The sequence below is a fragment of the Telopea speciosissima genome, chromosome 1 (assembly GCF_018873765.1).
Source record: "Telopea speciosissima isolate NSW1024214 ecotype Mountain lineage chromosome 1, Tspe_v1, whole genome shotgun sequence".
NCBI lineage: Eukaryota > Viridiplantae > Streptophyta > Magnoliopsida > Proteales > Proteaceae > Telopea > Telopea speciosissima.
In genome coordinates, this window is record NC_057916.1 from 16901693 (window position 1) to 16916089 (window position 14397).

The following is a 14397-nucleotide window of genomic DNA, read 5'->3' on the forward strand; positions in this document are numbered from 1 at the left end:
TTGAAGATCATTGGGAATGGGACTGATACCTATTTTTGGACAGACCCCTGGATCCCTTCAATCCCACATTTTACACTTAAGCCCTCTGAATCTCAGCAGACATATCCTGAAAAGGTTAGTCTATTTATTAATAATACCACTTGGGAACATGGGGTTGTTGCGAGACACGGTACCCAATTATGTCAAAAATATTTGTTGCATCCCCTGTTCTTCTTTTGCTGACCGATGGTGGTGCACTTTATCAAAAGATGGTCGGTTTAGCACTAAAAAAGTGGCACATTTTCTCTCTGATTCTCATTCCTCTGATTTTTCTTGTTCCTTATGGTGGAAATTTTTTTGGAAGCTTAATATTCATCCTAAATTTAAATTTTTTTTCTGGCGTGTATTACATGCAGGGATTCCAGTTAAGGATTTTGTGTCGAAATGGAAACAGGTGGATCCCACATGTGCTCTCTGTGGCACCTGTCATGAGACCATCTGGCACATATTACTTTCGTGTGACTAGGTTAAACACATCTGGGCAGCTGGGCTGCTTGGATTAAGAACGGAATCTATTTCTGCCCCCTCTATTGGCCATTACTGCATTGCGACCTTTCTTAGTCGCCATTTGGATAAGAATTCGCGTGTTTGGTTTTTTTTCTATTTTCATTGTTACCTGTTATGTTGTCTGGTCTGTTCAGAACAATTTGATTTTTAATAATGTTTGTCTGATTCTTTAGCTGCGGTAAGAAAGATTGAACTTTGGTTACGGGAACTTCGTATTTCCCCCCCTAATTTAACTTTGAACTCTTTTATTCATGACATTTCTTCCCCGACTATCAATGAGGTTTATTTACCTACTTTAGATTTTCCTGTTTTGTTCTGCGCAAGGTTTCAACCCAAAGACATAGGAGAGGTAGAATACTCTGGCTGGGCTTTTTGTATTTTGCAACATGACAAACCCTTTTTGTTGGCTGCAGGGCAGCTAAAGTCTAGGCACCTGTTGGAGCCGGAATTGTTGGCCATCCTTCATGGTTTAACTCTTGCCCAGAAAAGAGGAGTGAAGCTGAAAGAAGTTTGGTGCTCAGACCCGACAATTACTGGACTTCTTCCAACTCCATCCCGATCTCACTGGCCGTTGGACATTTTGGACCTTTTATTGTCTCTAGTTGATCATGTAATTGGGTTGTCTATAATGTTATGCCCGTCCCCTAACTTATGTCTTTGGCTAAAAAATTTCTCTAAGCTCAAACAGCGGTCTGATCGATGTACTTTTGTGGATATCCATTAATTAATATATTTTGTTTGTCTTAAAAAAAAAAAAAAAAAAAAAACTAAGTCAGGCCTTAGGGAAGTTGGAGTTAGATCTGAATTACACCAGATCCAACCTAAAACCATGTTTAGATCCTATAATTTTGCTGACCATAGCTAGAACAAATCCAATTCATATCCATTATTAAACTATTAAAAATAAGATAACAAGAGAAGAGCTTGCAAGTCACATTAAAGAACTTTACACGCAAATCACTCATTAACTTTATTTTTTTTGAGTAAGAAATCAGTCATAACTAATACCCCCACCAATGGGTCTTCCCGTTTGTCTTGCGTTGACTAGTTAAACGATTAAAAACAAGAAAGCAAGGAGATGAGCGTACAAATCATATAAATTAACTTTAAACGCAAATCAACTCATAACTAACTCCACAGGTCATTCTCATTAAAAAAACAAATTAAAAAACCCCCATAGGTCTTCACGTTTGTCATGTATTGATATAGGTAAACTTTTACCCACATACAGCTCCAATTATCTAATTATTATTCTACCAAAAAAAAAATTTATCTAATTATTTGTTATTTGTCAGTTAATAAAAGCTGTCTTTAGAGTTGAACTAACTTAGCCACCATCTTTTTAATATCTAAATATACTATGGGTTGTGCCTATCACTTTCCTCCTCACATGAAATAACTTCGATGTTTTCTAATGTACGATGCCATTTTATGCCACCTCATTGGTGCGTTCCTATGTGTTGCTTGCTCAAAGAACCTTCTTCCATATATTATTTAGCATTCGACACCATGTGGATTGTTATCTTTCACGACCATTTGACCCCAGGGTTACTAGCCAAAGAATAAAATGCATATACTGTCCCTTCCATCCATGTATATTAATGGAAAAGGACTTTTAATTCCCACATTGTTCATGCATGAATCCATGTTCCTCGTGGTTTAAAAAACTATAAAGAACAACCCACTCAGTAGCTAGTGGATCATGAGTCAAAGTGACTGTATGGTACATCCTAGGAGAAAAGAAGAGGATTGGGATGGAATTCAAGACATCAAGAGTTTGTTCACTAGTGGAATATGGTATCTCAATATTTTTTGGTATTGCGGGCATAGTAGATAGTGCGAATTAGACAGATTCTACCTTGTTGGTATAGATCTTACAAGTTTTTGCAGATCAACGGTTATCAGGTTTGTTGAGGTTAATAGCACGCACAAAGGACAAAGATCGGATAAATCAGATAACAGTGAAGGGTTCAAGTTTCTCCCTAGAACTTTTCGATGATCGTAATGACTTCACTCTGTGGCAACAATGGATAAGAATATTCTTACATGGAAGGGGACAACCAAGGCTCTTAGGATTAGACAAGCCAAACAAGATGATGAATGATGGGTGGCTAGAGTTTTGTTATTATTATTTTTTAAATAAGTTAGGTGGTTAGAGTTGATGAATCTAACGGATAACACGATCCAGTTGTGTCTTATAGATAACTCTCTTTGACGAGTCATCGGGTTTGCAAATCTAGAGGAAGTTTGGGCAAAACTGGAGAATAGGTACAATTTCAAGTTGTTGACAAATCAATTGTTTTTTAAAAAATAGTTATATGGCCTTAGATTGTCAGAGGCAACGAAATTTAAAGTACACTTGGACAAGTTCAACATGATAGTGATGGAATTGTCGAATCTAATGTTAAGATCGAAGAGGACAAAGCACTTCTCCTATTGGCTTCACTACCTCCTTTATTTAATCATATTATGACTGTACTATTGTTTGGTAATGATATTTTTAAACTTGACATTGTTATTGTTGTTTTGCTGATAGATGAGACACATTAGAAAAATAGTAGAAAAGGGTCGTCAAAGGAGGATAGCTCTTGGTTACGGGTGGTGGTCAGAGTAGAGGCAGATCAAATGAGAGACAATAAGAGTTGATCAAGTATAAGGGTCGTTCTAAGTCGAAAGGTCACATGATAACATGTTATTGTTGCTAGAAAGAAGGTTACTTAAAGAGGAACTATCCAAAGAGAAAAGAGAATAAAAAGGAGATCCAAAAATCAAAGAATATGGAGATAAATTATCCAATGCTACTGTCTTGGAAGAATCCTAGAGTGATCGATGGAGATATCTTTCTCACTACTTCATCAGTTATGGAAACTTCAAATTGGATTTTAGATTCTGATTGTTCATTTCATATGTGTTCAGCCAGTGGTCAGTTTGCTATCTGTCATGCATGTGATAGTGGTACAATCAAAATGAAAAACAATGTTGAAAGCAAGATTGTCAAAGTTGGGACCATACGGATTCACATGTTTGATGGGATTATGGGAACTTTTACTAGGGTTAGAAATGTACATGATTCAAAAAAAAAAAATCTGATTTCACTGGAAACACTAGATTCGAGAGGTTTCATATGCTCATCCCAAGTGGATCGATTCCCGAGTTAACTTGTCGGAGTTTCTAAACTACAATTCCTTCTTCAAGAGACAAAGTGGATCATGGATGGGGGGATGGACCGGATGGTGCAAAAAAAAAAAACAAAATCTCGCTTTCTCTTCCTTTCTCCACGGTGGTAATAGTCACATAGCTACAAGATTAGGAGAAGAGTTTTTTGTCTGGGAGCATGGCTCCTACGCTATTTCAGGGGCCAATGAAAGCACAAAAGGAAGCATCAACAGGAACAAGATTTTTGCCTTTCATAGGGGTGAGTTGGTCATTTTCTCTATCATGTGTCTGGCATAGGAGTCATGCCCGCATATAGAGTCCTTTTTTCCATGAAAATAAATGTTAAATTATCTACATGAGAAATTCAAATCTCTCAAATGAGCCTATCTTTTTTCTAGGTTAAATTTTCAAATCAAATTTTTTCTATTTCTAGGTTTTCATAAACAAAAGTCTTCGTTGAGAAAGTGAAGATCGATTTAAGCTCCACAAGAAAGTGATTCCTTTTATGTTTTATATTTAGAAAACCATCACCAAGATTCAAGGTAGTCTTTTGAAATTTTGCTATTTCTCAAATTTTAGTTGTGCTTATGCAGTATATGGACATCATCTCAGTCCCATTCAGTCAATTTCGCTCGCATTATGGCTAATAAACTTAAACCCAAAGAGGTTTAAGGTTACCTTTTAGTACCACAAGTACCTCCAAAGAAATGTCACTTGAACACGAAACCAACAAGTTTTCTTGTTCAACAACAAAGCGAGAACTCGAGTTGTGGAATTAATCCTTATGCACTAACGTTCAAAATCCTAATCTCACAAAGAAGACAAAGTGCAGAAGGAGAGAGAGAGAGAGAGAGAGAGAGAGAGAGACTACTACTAGCATACCCTACCCAATACCCAAGCTCTCTACTTATAATATGAGAATCCTATTTTACTGAAGAGATCACATGCCAAGTGACAAACTCCTATTAACTGATCAAATTAGGGTTTTCTTTATATGAGTCAGTCTCAACATGAGTAAATAAAAATAATTACCTAAAAGCCTCATTTTTTAAGAAATTAAGAAATTATTTATCAATAAGTACACCCCTCAATTGTAATAACCAAAACCTCTTTAAAGTGATAGAAATAATTACGTTAAATTCTCCACTTACAAATCACATAATAGGCTTACAAGTATGGAAAATACTGTCAAAACCCTTTAACGCATTGAAATGGCTGTCAGATAAACTAAACCATTGATTGGACATAAAATTAGCTTTTGAAACCATTTCAAAAATAATTATTAAATAAATAAAATATTTCAAATGCATTTGTAAATTTTTTACAAAACTATGATTGGGTTTGGAATTTTTTCCAATTACAGTCGAATAATCCTCTCAAGATATTCACCTTAGCTGAAAATGGATTTTATGTTGAGTTTCTCTTCCATTTACAGATAAACATTGCATATCCATTGCACTGATATATAACCAATATAATCATCAACCTTTAGTACAACAAAACAAATAATGTCCCAGTACAATGGTAAGGATCTATTAGGTCTAGGGACCAACAATTATCACTGAGAATCTTTCTAGTTAAAACAGTTGTATATGATTTATGTAAGAATATCAGATGATCCAATTTTATGTACATACAATATAAATATTCACATTTATAATTGGAGTCACAGAATGCCCAATTCTGTCACAAATTGCGAGCATTTGGTGTTCTCATATATATGTGTAAATATCAACGAAATGAGCAATTCATCATTTCGATGAATCATTATTACAAACAAAGAATATTATAGAAACACTTACTTGGGGCGAAATGAAAGCAGAATTAGTTCAGATCTCTCTCACATGTTCAATATATTTTAGCTTTTCCTGGAGATCTTTAGCATTAACGAAATCTCACTTATCAGATTCTATTTTGGAAGACAATATTTTTTTTAAAGAAATTAACCATTATATATTTAATTTATGCATACTATCATTAAAATTGGATACAAACTTGTGACTTCTAGTATCGTTAACAGGTCTACAAAAGATGGTCTTATGATGTTCTTGCAAGTGATATTACTCTAGCAATTGGATGGAGCATAAAGATCATAAAAATATCTAGAAAAGGTTCTCTCAACAATTAGCCGAGGCTATGCCAACTTCCCCCCCCCCCCTCCCCCCATATGTGTCAATATCAACGAAATGAGAAATTCATCATTTCGAAGAATCATTATTGCAAACAAAGAAGATTATAAAAACACTTACTTGGGGCGAAACGAAAGCACAATTAGTTCAGATCTCTCTCAGATGTTCAATCTTTTTTTAGTTTTTCCTAGAGATCTTTAGCATTAACGAAATCTCACTTATCAGATTCTATTCTTGAAGACGAACATTTTTTTTAAGAAATTGACCATTCTACAAAAGATGGTCTTATGATGATCTTGCAAGTAATATTACTCTAGTAGGATGGAGCATAAAGACCTTAAAAATATCTAGAAAAGGTTCTCTCAACAGTTCGTCAAGGCTATGCCAACTCCGCCCCCCCCCACCCTCCCTCCCTCCCTCCCTCAAGACTTACGAGAATCATTGTTGTACGAAAGATGCCGCACATATAGAATCCACTCACTCTCTTGAATTCCATTTTTTCTGTATTTACGAAAATGGCTCTAGTATGACAACCTGAACCATTCTCTCCCGGATCTTTATCCCCTCAATTTGCCTGCCCCTCAATTTCGTCAATTCCATCTAATAGGGGTAAAAATGACCACCCTACCCCCTGTCTGAACACAACCCGAGTGGGGTCCAACTCCCTCTATTAGAGGGAATTGAGGAAATTGATGAGCAGGCAAATTGAGGTCATAATTTTCCTTCTCTCCCTCCCTTCCCCTCCCGCTCCCGCTCCCAGTCCCAGTCCCGGATCTTTATCGTCTCCATTTATCTGCCCCTCCATTTCTTCAATTCCATTTAATAGGAGGCGAAAATGATCACCCTACCCCATGCACGAACACACTGCCCAGGTGGGGTCCACTCCTCCTATTAGATGAAATGAAAGAAATGGAGGGGCAGATAAATGGAGACCATAATTTCCCCTCCCCTCCCCTCCCCTCCTTTCTCGTGCCTAGTGACGAACTGCCGTGCACGCCCCTGGTATACGCGTTGGGGAATCCGTCTCCCAAAAAAACTGCCAATAAATTTTGGAAGCTTGGGACCCAAGAATAATCAATAATCATGACTTACACGAAATCATTTACATGCAAACAATCAACCGGAACCTTAGACATTAGGACTTGTAGATTTCAAACTTCTGCTGTACGACCTCGTCTAACTCAACCCTATTTTACTCTCTTAGCACACAGTAAATACGCCGCCTTTGACTTCTCCGCGATTTCTCGTCAAATATGACAATTGGAGGATAAGATATTCTAATCCATTGATGCAAAAACTGTGTCAATCCACCGGTTACCACATAGGGTATACAACTATGACCTTAGACCTGCATCTACCCCCATCATATCACGTGACGTGTAGGTACTAACAACGTGGTAACTCGTGAAAGATTCTACTATCTGATCTGAACGTTGGTGTGGACTAGAAAGCGTCAACCATCGAACGGCCTAGATTTGAAGCGTACGAATTCCTGGGACCCATGATAGGGCCGTTCAGGAAACCGAGAGTCAAAAGATCAAAGTAAGAGATTCTTATCCAATCAGAAATTCTTAGTATGATAATTGGATTACCCCAAAAGGACAAAAATAGCCTTACCGAACGTTAACTGCCCCCAAAGGCGCCAAAGTGATAACGAAATGGTAGTTGTGTTTAAAGAATCCCAACAATTCCTTTTTCTTGTTAAAATACGTTGAAAATTAACACGAAAGCGTTCGTGACAAGAAACCCTTTGTCTTTGCTTCTCTCTCTCTCTCATACACAACGTTGTTCTCTCTCCCCTATATAATATTCCATGCGAACTTCCTTTCTTCTTTGGTTTCAAGTTTCTGCAAATTCCTCACTTCCTCTCTTTATCTACCTCTTTACTCCAAATTTCAGAATTGGAGATCCACCACAGGAGGTTAAAGAAAAGATCCATTACAAAGTGAATACTTTACTTGATTATCTTAATTTTTACTGTTTTTAATGTTTTAATCTGATTCCTCGTGGTTGCAGGGGGGATTAAATTCGTCGAACAAAGGTTTGTTTCTGTGGGAACTGTAGAATTCTTCGAAGTTCGATCGAGATCTTCTTCATTCGTCTTCAATTTGGTATTGTTGTTTCTTCGACAGAATAGGTACTATTATATAATTTTTCTTTCTCATGCTTTATCCAGAGATTTCGTGTTTAGGGAGGAATGTACGTGGAAAACAAGTCGCTTGAAAGTTTCCTCATCATAGCTTCCCTGAAACAAATGGAGGTGTGAAGAATGAAGAAGCTGTAAATTTGAAAATTTTATCTCTGTTTTACAGGGCGTTTTGTGGACGCTGATGCGAAGAGGTTAAGATGTTGGGGGATCTAATAAATAGAGGTCTTGTGTATGTATTGATTCTTCTCTTCCATTAATTTAATTCTAATCTTTTGTTTTGAAGTTCTTCATTTTATTTCTTAAATTTCTGTCTAAGAAATTAGAAATTTATGTTGATTTGTTGGATTTTGGGGTTCGCATACACATTTTTGGATATCAGGATGCTTTTCGGATACGCAGTTCCTGCGTTCGAGTGCTACAAAACTGTGGAGAAGAACAGAGTCGAGATTGATCAACTCCGGTTTTGGTGTCAATATTGGTAACAAAAACCTTTCGAGAAAATAGTGAGAAAAAAAATTGTTAACCATTTCAGCTATTATGGATTTCTTTCGATTCCTTTTTAAATAGTTATCTAAAGTAATTTAGTTCACCTCTCCCGCTCTCCACAATATCGAAAGTTTGTTGTTAGAGTGATATGCGGCTTTTGAAGGTGCTTTGAATTTTGAAGTTTTGATTCTATTGTTCAACCCAGACTCAGCTGAGTTGACTCAACTGATTCTACTCACTGAGTCAACTCATGAATTGATTTGCATGCATTTATGAGTTAGCTTCACTCAATTACTCATGATTTGGTTCAATTATATATATCCAAAAAGAAAGTAATCATCTTTGCTTCCAAACTTCATGATAAACTATTACATGCTATGAAGACTATATATAATACTCTCTCCATTTAAAATTCAGGTTTTAGGAAACTACAAACTTGAAAGAATCCAAAATCAGAATATGCTTCAGTAGTTACATAAAACATTTAATTTATTAATGGAACTGTCTAAATAACACCTCTATAGTGTATTTAGAATTTGACATCTTTTAATTGCCCCTTTTTCTATTCCCAAAAGTTCTTTAAGGTTAAGGGTATAAAAGGATTCTCAAAAGAATTTGAAAGTGACTTATCATTATATCATTATTAAAAATTAGGTAAAAGGAACGCCACCAACCGGGCTTAAAATGACCGACCCGCCCCCATAGAAAGGAAGGGGTATGCTGATCATTTCACACCCGATTGTGTCAATGCTTGTCATTGTCTTGCACATTTTTTGAGTACACATGAAACAGTAATATTTGTGCTCATTCGGAAAAAGATGTGTTAGACTAAAAGGGTAAGAGACTGATTTTGATACTATCCTTGATTTATCAAGTGATTACTAAGCAACAAACAGAGGAAAGATAAATTTTATTGGATGCTCATAGATTCCGTCTGAAAGGGTGAGAACATCAAGTCACTCAAAATTCTGGAAATGTGGTTAACTTTAGTTCATAAATACCAGTTGGATGGAGTAGCAGAAACCCCACTCTGCAGGCCGTGAGACTCCCAAACTGGGGTCACAAACCTCTCACCAATATGTTACTATTTCATTCGTATCTCCTGCATGCAATGCTGCTTCCAATTGAAAGTCTCCTGATGAACACAATCAGAATACCAATTCTGATTGATTGAAATGGAAGAACAACAGTTGCATTCTATGGTTTATGTGTTAATTTTCTGAATGAATGGCATGAATATAGGGCATTATAGTTCCAATTACATTGTTGAATGATTCATAAGTGTGGACTTTACAGGATCATTGTCGCACTAATGACAGTATTCGAGAGGGTTGGGGATGTCTTTGTCTCATGGTATGCAGAGCACTCTATGAATTTGTAGATATTGAGAAGTATCAAGTTCTTATAATGGGCTTTATGCTAATCCTTGTGAAGGTTACCCATGTATGGTGAAATGAAGGTTGTCTTGTTCATCTACTTATGGTACCCAAAAACCAAGGTGAGATTCCCATAGATACCTTCACTGTTGTAACCCCCCAACCCTCCTTTTCAAAAGATCTGATGATGTCCTAATACCAAGAGCTTGCTTAACTGTGAATTTAGGGAACAAGCTTTGTTTATGAAGCATTGTTTCGACCATATGTTGCAAAGCATGAGACAGATATCGAAAGAAAGTTGCTGGAACTGAGGGCTCGAGCCTGGGATTTGGCCATGTTTCATTGGCAGAACTGTGCCGATTATGGACAGACCACATTCTTCCAACTTCTCCAGTATTTCGCTTCTCAATCTTCAAATGCTGAAGGCCCCAGCTTGCAGGTATAAACATGATAGTTGGATTTTAAACATTACATACAAAACAGAGAATGAACGATCACAATCATAAAGATGGAGATCTATCAATCAAACCTTGTATGTTCATCATCCACACATCACCTATGCATCCACTGTTTGTTAAAAGAGTTTTTAAGTACATGAGTTATGTGCATTCAGTCCATCAAACAAATCATCCAAATTTTCTATGTTCAAACCCATGTGCATTCAATTGATCCCTGCTCATACCACCAATTTCTTCTGAATTTTGGTGTTGAACCCTGCAGAAGATCGACCAGCAACTTCTCAATTCACCACCGGACTCCAGCAGACGACAGCGACAGACCGAGAAGAAGTCCACTCAGCAGTCAAGTAAGAAGTGGCCGTGGTCACCCTCAGCGCCGCCATTGTCATCGATGAAACGCTTTGAGTCCCAATTACCGAAATCTGATGTTGTTCAAGAGCAACTTCCCAGCGAAATATCATTAGTAGCTACTATGATGGATACGGATACAAACATATCGGCATCCGATGATCGAACAGATCCTCCTCCAGCCACTGAAGAAGCCGAATTGATCGAAACATTACGTGCAGGCCGGATTAGACAACGGCGTTCTCAATCCCGTCCACACCAATGAACCCAAAACAGAAAAACAAAAATCATCGATTGTGAATTCGTGATATGATTGAAAATTCTCCCCCAATTGAAATTTTAGTTAATTCTTTTGCAACCTTTGCAACCTCTCTCTCTCTCTCAAGTCTCAATGAAAAGCAGAAGATAAAAAAAGTGAGATATTATTTACATTCGCAAAAAGGAATCTATTCTGTCAAACTGCACAAGTTCGTAACAGTCGGAGTTACCATCAAGTGATGCAATCACTGCTACCGTCCCTTGTTTCTCCCGACGCAAATCAATCCGAGCAACTGACCGAACATACATGCAATCTTCGAAAAAACTTGCCGATTTAAGAACCCAAGGCAGTCATTGACCGAATTCCTCAAGTAATCACTGGAGAATCCGTCCCAAATCCTTTGGAAGAAATGTCGACCAGAAGAGCCAGGCGTCACAGACTTAGGCTGTAGATAAGCCCAAGCCGCTTGCTTAACAAGGCGATTTCTGATGCAGATCTCATAGCCGGACTCAGCACCTGGAACAGCCCTGGGAGACTGGACACCAGCTGCGGGCGATGATGGCAGGAGATCCTTCAAAGATGTGTAATTCGTCTTCGATCGGAATGAGACAAGCTCCAGATCGTCAACAGCATGCAGGACTTTTCTTCCACCGTCAACGATGGGGAAGTTCAAGTTCTCATCATCGTTTGAAGAAAGATTGAGCTTTGCAGGAATTACAGAAGAAGATATAGAGTTTCTCCGTCGAAGAATAGGCTCCGGCATGGTCGTACCCATCAAAGCAGCGGGAGGCATAGTAGAATAACAAAAGAGAATTAGGAGGAATTCTTTGGCTCAACAAGATTAGGAGGAATTCTAGGTTAAATGGGGTTGAACGACTTGGAACTCCAAACTTAATCGGTCTCTCTGATCAGGTCTCCTCTCTCGTATAGTGTAGAATATCTCACCGACGGAGAAGATCAGAGCCGTTGGTTTCTCTCTCTCTGTCCCCCACCCCCTTCTTCCAAATCTCCAACCGTGGCTACCTCTATCATGGTTTGAGCCGGCATCGGTATCTGATTGCCCGATACCGTGCATAAAAACCATGACGTCTACCTGTGGGAAATTATTTCCTCCAATTTGCTGATCGATCCAGTTCTCCAGTTCTTCTAATAGGGGATGGTGTACTCCATCCGGGCAGAGTGTTTGGGTATGGATAGAGAAGTCATTTCAGCCCCCTAGAAGAACTGGGAAACTAGACCGGGCAGCCAACTGGAGGTGATTCTGTGTATTAAGCTTTCTTTGTTTTTGTTAGGTCTTTGGCAATTATTGGAGGGTAGGGGTCATTGTCTCATTACTCTTGCTTGGTTCATGCTGTTTATTAATATTTTGAAATTGCTTTCGAAGCTTATTCTGATTGTGATGGTAGCAGTACACACTTACTACCAATGAAAATGAGTTAATAAGGACCATACGAATCGCATCCAATGGACGTGGGGTACAAAAATCAATGGTTGTAATTAATCCACAAGAAGGTCAAGTTAAGAATGGAGGAATAAGGATTAAGGAATGGATCCGGTGCTTTTAGTCTAGTTTAAATAGTGCTTAAAAGCCACGTGGGAAAAATGTTGTCAGAGTCTATCTTTCTCTCTGTTCCCCCTCCCTTAGTTTCGTTGATGTATATTTACCAAAAAAGGGTTTCGTTGATGTATTGGGGATGATGATAATCGTGATAATGATAGTGTTTGGACTGTGGGGACCACCCGGGTCCCGGTTCGGGAATGGGGCATCTGGTGATCGAGTGACGTGGCAGCATGTAAGCTTTTTGTGTGTATGGGTGGGCCCCACTTCACGCGTTTATTTTGCGCGGAATCTTCTCAACGACGCCAATACCAGAAAAGGGCAGTGGCCACGGAAGCCTACGAGACTTTTCCAAATGATTATGGGCTTTTTTGTGAAACGGTTCAAGCGTAGCCAGAAGTAGACTTAACCACATGGAAGAGTAACTTGTCCAAACAAAACAAAACAAAAAAAATCACATGGAAAAGTAATCTAGAAATTCTTATCTTTGGATGTTTATGAAATGAAATGATTTGAATTCTTCATGTGTCAAATTTGCACCACATTGTAGTCCGTTGATAGTTTCTATTTTTCAGTACTTTATGTTTTTCCATTTGACAAACTTAAACTTTGGAGAATATGACTGAAATTTTAGGGATAAATATAAGAAGTGATCAAAGGGTCCATTTAGATCATGGTTTTATGTATTGGTATTGGATTAGCAGTTTTATATATTGATATTGGATCGGTTGGATCAGTTGAACCATATTAATATCGATATCGGATGTGACTGATATTGATACATATCGTTGGTATCGATTAAAAATATTGTCTTTTTGAATTTTTTATTGACTCGATCGATACCTGATCAATATTGGCCGATATATGTCAAAATTGTATCAGTTTTGGAATTGGCCGATACCCATTCCGACACCATGAATTATAATTGATGAACCATAAAAATGATCACCAATCAAAGGGTGACACATGGTAGACCCGGAACTAGATGGAAGAACCTGGTCCGAGAGAACCAAGCGTTAACCATGTTGGGTCAGACAAGTCTCCTGGAAAAGCACCAACATCCGAGTGGTGGAGATAACCCACAAATATCGGACAAGCCGAATCACCACAAGGTCGAGCCCTATAAGCTCGGATGACGGTTCGAGTCTCTCAAGCTCAAATGCCAAGCCGAGCCTTGTAAACTCAGTAGCTAGGCCGAGTCCTATTAGCCCGGGCATAAGGTCGAGCCCTATACGCTTAGATGTAGGTCGCCTACCGTTGTTTGTATGCCAGAGCGCCAAGACATCCGAGGCACAAGGGTCGGATGTCCGTGACCGAGTCATGAGCCGAAGCGATAACCGCAAATCTCGCAAGTCGCAGAGCCACATAAGCGAATCCCTATATTCTTGGGAGAAGTTGAGTCAACAGATCAGGTGGTTAACAATCAGCGTAATTGTATCACACTCAAATAAAGACTCTTACCAAACATGGAGTCACTTCCCTACTATAACTCTGCTGAGAGGTCTCCCTATCCAAACAGGACTCTTACCATACGAGGACTCGTCCTCATCACCAGGATTGCTCTATAAATACCCAGGTATGTACCCTGAACAAAGGATCGATTTTTTACTAAGTTGAATAGCTGCTAAACGGAGATCTCACTTAAGCATCAGAGAGTCCTCGATCAGAGCCACATCGGCTCTCTTTTGCTAACCCAGTTTTTGCAGGCTCATCCACGAGCAGACCGGATAGAGGTTTCCTAACGCAACAATAACCCTCTTTAGTTCATTCTAATAAAAATGGTTCTTTAACAACTAAAACCGTTGCTTGGTTCTTGTTGTTAGCTCATCCATCTGCTAGATAAGAAGCAATATAGGATCTACCCCAGAGATAATCCTACTTTTAATGCGTGGTCTTTATTGTGGAAGTATAACATGCATCCTAAGTTTTGGA

The 14397-nt window shown here is 38.4% G+C and overlaps 2 protein-coding genes across 2 annotated transcripts; one reads left to right on the forward strand and one right to left on the reverse strand.

Moving 5' to 3' along the window:
* Positions 1 to 8014: 8014 nt before the first annotated feature.
* Positions 8015 to 10929, forward strand: LOC122658236 (putative HVA22-like protein g). The gene is made up of 7 exons (XM_043853155.1): positions 8015 to 8209; positions 8360 to 8458; positions 9763 to 9819; positions 9901 to 9964; positions 10069 to 10281; positions 10563 to 10826; positions 10869 to 10929. Exons 1-7 carry the CDS (start codon positions 8178 to 8180, stop codon positions 10911 to 10913), a joined length of 774 nt encoding a protein of 257 aa, XP_043709090.1. The 5' UTR covers positions 8015 to 8177; the 3' UTR covers positions 10914 to 10929.
* A 96-nt stretch (positions 10930 to 11025) lies between these two features.
* LOC122658246 lies at positions 11026 to 11714 on the reverse strand. Its single transcript, XM_043853166.1, has one exon. The coding sequence runs from the start codon at positions 11698 to 11700 to the stop codon at positions 11158 to 11160; it is 543 nt and encodes a 180-aa protein (XP_043709101.1). The 5' UTR covers positions 11701 to 11714; the 3' UTR covers positions 11026 to 11157.
* Between the last annotated feature and the right edge of the window lie 2683 nt (positions 11715 to 14397).